Here is a 6,000-nt window from a genome sequence, read left to right as displayed (position 1 = left end):
TTGTCAAGCATCGGCTTACACACATAAATGTCACATGCAAACATCTGCACACACTCAAACACTCGGTGAATTGAGAATTGGAGGGAAAAAGACCACACAGGTTAAAGGCTAGCCAGTTGACTGAAAAACTAAAACGTCATCGCGCATGAAAACTTATTCTAACCACAGTAAATTATTAAAATCGTTAGAATTTAAAAGCGTTTAGCGCGACGTTGCTTACTCTTGCTGAGCACATGACAAATTCAAAATCAAGTGCTAGAAAAAATGAATAATTTTGCTTTGATGATATTTAAGCATTGCATTTATTAGATTTTTATATAAAAACGTTTTCAATACTTTATTCCCAGAATTAAAAATAAAGACCATAATATATGATCCCGCATTTTAAGGTCAATTTATATGTCTCTATATAAAAGAATTTTTTTTACCTAACCATTATTGTTGGAAATGTTTATTTTATTTAATTGTTTAATTTTTCCGAATATTGACAGCTGTTAAACCAAACCTTATGTACAACAAATGAAATTCAACATTATTAATTGACAAATGTATTGGTCTAATAAGAAGAACTTAATGTTAATTCTTTCGATAAAAGCTATTCCAGAGCTGCACCTGCCACAGATATGGCAATCTCGTTATACTAGTTATACTACTAATATTGAGGATTTCTATGTCTCTGTTATTCCCGAGGGGATCAACCTTAAAGAACTTGGTGCTTTCACAATTTGGATCGCTGTTGGCTGCAAAGCTCGTCCAAATATCGATCATGTTCATGAAAACCTTATGCTCGGGTGAACCTACAGTCGATTGATCTACTAGAAAGCTGTTGAACAAGTAGTAAACGTCATCGCCATGACATACGCCGCGCACTCTTTTACCGCAATAAACATTGCGTACGACATTGCATCGTGGAGAGTCGTAATCAAAGAGATACACATAAGTGGGAGCACTAGCGTGTTGCTGGCGAGATAGTGCTGTACGATAGATGGGATGCCAGAATTCGCGATGGGATTCTAGGTCTAAGAATTTCATCATATTGTCCATATTGCAACGCTTATTACCGAAGTATTCGTCCTTCAACCTAAATGCATACTTTTCACGCAATTTTGGATCCAGATCTTTATCTAAATCAGGAGGCAGCAAACTCATAAAGTTGCCCACCTCGTCCAACGTAGCCGGACGATGCGTCACCTCTCCAAGAATCAAATAAATAATTTAGTTGTAGATCGCGTTATCAAAAATATCTTTTCTTACCAGGATAGAAAATCAAACCCTCAAAACTAGTGCCACCAATCATCATAGGCACTCGATTGCTCCAGGTCTGCTGCATTAGCTCCACTGGTGGCCTGTCAATCAAAGTGTGCGCTGTCGTGTAGGGTTCCACTACGGGTCCAAATGGAAAGAAAATGCGATTGTGTTTCTCTTCTTTGTTTAGGACCAACGCTGCTGCCTTGACAATGTCTCCACCCTTGGCATCACACAAAAACGTGTAGATCGCCTTATCCTTGGGAGGACCCGTATATCCCATCTTCTCGGCCAAGCGAAGTGCCCAATTGTTCCTCGGTGCAAGTGCCCAAGGACACAGAGCCGACCCTGACATCACAATTGTCTTGTGAATCAATCCCTCTGACTGCGGGCTCAGTGAGAGCAGATGAGTCGAAGCTCCACCCGCACTCTCGCCAAACAGAGTCACGTTATTGGGATCACCGCCAAAAGCTTCGATGTTCTGTTGCACCCATCGCAGTGCCAGCAGTTGATCCTTGAGCCCCGCATTGCCAGGCACATTGACCTCAGGATCATCTAGACTGAGAAAACCGATAGCACTTAGTCGATAGTTGATGGTCACAAGCACCACTTCCTTGGACATAAAGAAGTCCGGACTGTACATTTCTCGCGTGGCCTCTCCACTTTCGAAGCGACCGCCATATATCCAAACCATCACGGGACGAAGCTTCTTCGGTACAATCTATTAATGGAGAATGGCAAAACTATCAGATAAACATGGTCAAGATCAGTTTATGTTTGGTTACTCACATTCTTGGCATAAACATTCAAGTACAGGCAATCCTCGGTTCCGGCAGACCAGTTAAACAGCGAGTGCTTCTGTAACGGCTTATCACCTGACGATGTGCAATCTAGTTCGTGAGCCCATGGTTCAACTGGCTCTGGAGCTCGGAATCGCAACTTACCCACTGGCGGTTTGCCATAGGGTATTTTCTCAAAGCTAAGGTAGTTGCCGCCCCAATTTGTATTGCGCGTGACGCCGCGAACGGCGCCAAGTTTCGTGTAAACTGTAGTATAGATCTTCGTAGTCTGGCGAAATTGATGAATCCTAAAACCAATCGTTCTGTAAAGCCAGTTAGAGGGAGCGAAAGAGTGAGCAAGTGTTTGTGTTTTGTTGAGAGTTTGCGCTTATTATAACCGATATCCATCGGGTGACAGACTATTATGATCAGTTTTACACATCAAGAATATGAATCTTCAATGTTTTTAATGTGATCGAAACCAAATTTTAAAGAATCATAATGATTTGGTTGCTCGTACGGGCAGACTGACTGACCGACTCTTGGCGCTGAAGCACGCAAGGGTTGCTTCACTTAAAAAAATTTTATTTCTACAAAACTTTTTTTAGTGCAAATTTTATGTATTTTCACTTTTCAATACTAAGACATTAAAAATGTTCTCAGAATACGGCACGTTTACTAAAGAATGTCAAATTGCATTAATTAAAAACGACTTCTATTTATTTTATATTCAAATTGGAGACATTTCTTTAGTAGATTACTTTAAACAAAAATGTTCCCACTTGTATTGAATAAGTTAGGTTAGACCGGTTAGACCAAACAATGGCTAAGCATTGACCTTGCGAATCTATAGATCAAACGTGTGTGACACGTTATTGCCAAATGCATCTTAGAGCGATGTTATTAAAAATATTCTCAAAACAGAAGTAAATTTTGGCATAAGCTCATTTAAAAATGTTAATGTTATCATTTTTATTTGAAACATCCGTTAATTAATTTGTAGATTTTTCTTCCTTGCTTTTGACCAATTTGTAGAACTTTATATAAAAACGTTCTTCTGTGTTTTTAAATAAGTTAGACCGGACAGCAGATTAAACAGACTTGCAATGAACTTGCTAAAACCATAGAAATCCATAGCCTGTTGTGAGCGACTCGGTGGAAATTATTCAAGTTAGCGACGACATTTACAAAGGATTCTATGAGGCTTTATAGAAAAGGAATTTTTTAAGGACCGTAATAGCAGTCGCAATAAACAGGATTCTCACAAAGTTGTGCCTGCAATGTTTTCTAGATAGTTGCACTTCGTCCTACCAGTTTTGATTGAAGAAAAAGTATTTGGAAAATAATCGTACAGTATTTGTTTTTTAATAAATACTCTCTAATACCTATAGAATACGAAGAATTTTTTGAAGACTTGCTTAAAAGTGAGTCGTATCTTCTCCAGAATACCCACTTGCAAAACATTTCTTTTTTAATTAATACTCTCAGTTATATCCATATTAATACCAATAGAATACGAAGAATTTTTTGAAGACTTACTTAAAGGTGAGTCGTATCTTCTCCAGAATACCCACTTGCAGAAACATTGTTTTAAGTTATTAGTTTGCTTATTTCACCAAATTTAAAGAAAATTGTTGACATAAAACAAGAAAATTAACAGTCTTTTAGTGTGATTCTCAAATGTTTAGATCACGCATGCGAAACACAGACAAACCGATCTGCAATGCGCTTTAGTCGAAAGTGCGCCGACAACTGACTGAAGCAAATGATCGCAAAGCGGATGACGGCAGCCATCCATGTATATTTGCACTCCCTCTCATTTATTAGTGCGACGCATTCTTGTTCATAACGGGTTATTTTGTATAATTCTACGAAGCTGCACACTTTCAGACTTCGAATTTTCAAGAAATTAGCAAAATTAGGGGTATTTATAGAAGAGCCAGCAAGCAAATCATATTCAAAGCGGAGTAAATACAGCGTGCCACTTACGTTATGAGTTGTCAAATTAATTTTGTTAAATATTTATTATACAATTTATTTTATTACTTTAAGCTATTTCTATTTAATTATGTTAATTTTATACTTTTAGATACTATAAAATAACAAACTTTGTTTTCGATTACTTATTATTGTTGTACGAATCCTTGGGAGTTGTACCGTACTACCGTAGCTACTGATTACACAGGTTACTGATTGAAGTCAATAAATTTCGGTAGCACTGTTTGCTTGACGTGAAGAGCTTTTGGTTGAGATTTTATACGTTTGCAATGCTATCAAGATTAAGCTTATAGCGCGTTCATCGGAAAGCTTAACGTCGCTCCGCAGATCGCTTTTTAAAGCAATGGAAAATCTTAAAGTCGATACTGAACGTATTCCGACATAAATATCGATATTTTCCCCACCTCTAGCATAAAATCTTTATGTGAGAATTTATATTAATTGCCTAAAAGTATGCATTTGAGTAGACAAATTCTAAACGACAACAAATTTTTATGATTACAAAAAAAAATGTTTGATACATACAAAACTTGGTTAATTAGTAGTAATCACGGCGCTTTTAATTTGCCAGCCTTTTTTATGCTACTTTTGTTGGCCGCTTCAGCTTGCTGCAGTTTGAATATTGTAATTTCAATTACTGTATCTAATTATTTGAACTTGTATTTTCACTAGTTGCAAGATTAAAACGTTTTAAACAATATAGAACAAACTTAAAGTAAAATTCGTGTTGCATTTTAGTTGCTACAATAAAAAGCTGTAGACTCAACATACAAATTAAAAAAACTTTATTCTTTGAAATTGTTGTATAGAAAGGGTTTATATACCCGCTACCCATAGGGTATTATAACTTTGTGCCGGCAGGAAATGTATGGAACAGGTAGAAAGAGGCATCTCCGATCCGATAAAGTACATATCTTCTTGATCAGCATCAACACCCGAGACGATCTACCCATGTCCGTCTCTCGGTCCGTCTGTCCGTATGAACACCAATATCTCAGAGACTATAAGAGATAGAGCTATAATTTTTCGACAGTATTAATTATGTTTGCACGCAGATTAAGTTTGTTTCAAATTTTTGCCACGCCCACTTCCGCCCTGCCAATCAACAAAAATCGAATAACAAGCTCAATGCTCTGATCGGCCTTCTGTTCCAGTATCCAGTTGATACTGGATACGTCCGTATTACTCTCAACATTACCTAGATATACATATAGCCAATAGAAAAATTTAAGTATCTGTTAAGTTGTTGGTAATGACATACCGGTTTTTACATTCAAATTTTGCGCTTCGCTTGTGAAGTCAAATATAATCGTATCTGGCAATGCTGTATATCGTTTGAAAGGTATTGGCATCACCTTTAAAATGACATATGAGCTTCCACGTTAAAAAATTACAATCGATTGAAATTGAGTTCACAAACGCAGAAATTCGGTCAAATTCGGAATCTAGCAGACAGATTACGAGATAACAAACTTTCGATTCAAACCGCCGAACAGTGGTTTAGGCGATTCCGAAGTGGCAATTTTGATACCGAAACACCCAAGCCTTCCGGACGACCAGTGACCGTTGATACGGATAAAATCATGGAAATAGTGGATCGATATCGTCATGTGACTATTAGAACCATCGCAGAGGTAAATACGGAAACCGTCCATAGGCATTTTAAGTCGAAAAATTTAACAAAAAAGCTCGATGTATAGGTGCCACATGAGTTATCACAAAAAAACCTTTTCGACCGTGTATCAATTTGCGAATCTTTATTGCACTGTAATAAACTTGACTCATTTCTCATCGGTTAGTCACTGGTGATGAAAAATGGATCACATATGACAACATAAAGCGTAAAAGATCCTGGTCGAAGCACGATGAGTCGTCTCAAACGGTGGCAAAGCCACCAATGTCTGACGGCTCGGAAGGTGTTGATGAGTGTATGGTGGGATATCAGAGGAATTATCCATTATGAAGTGTTGCCCTATGG

At 37.6% G+C, this 6,000-nt stretch overlaps 1 protein-coding gene across 1 annotated transcript; it reads right to left on the bottom strand.

Moving 5' to 3' along the window:
• Window positions 1-446: 446 nt before the first annotated feature.
• LOC132786452 (esterase B1-like) lies at window positions 447-3,789 on the bottom strand. The gene is made up of 4 exons (XM_060792984.1): window positions 3,564-3,789; window positions 2,035-2,347; window positions 1,255-1,966; window positions 447-1,193 (listed from the first exon to the last, which is right to left on the bottom strand). Exons 1-4 carry the CDS (start codon window positions 3,608-3,610, stop codon window positions 577-579), a joined length of 1,689 nt encoding a protein of 562 aa, XP_060648967.1. The 5' UTR covers window positions 3,611-3,789; the 3' UTR covers window positions 447-576.
• Window positions 3,790-6,000: the final 2,211 nt, after the last annotated feature.

The sequence above is a fragment of the Drosophila nasuta genome, chromosome 2R (genome assembly GCF_023558535.2).
Source record: "Drosophila nasuta strain 15112-1781.00 chromosome 2R, ASM2355853v1, whole genome shotgun sequence".
NCBI classification, from domain to species: Eukaryota; Metazoa; Arthropoda; class Insecta; order Diptera; family Drosophilidae; genus Drosophila; species Drosophila nasuta.
This window is presented reverse-complemented; position numbering and strand designations above follow the sequence as displayed.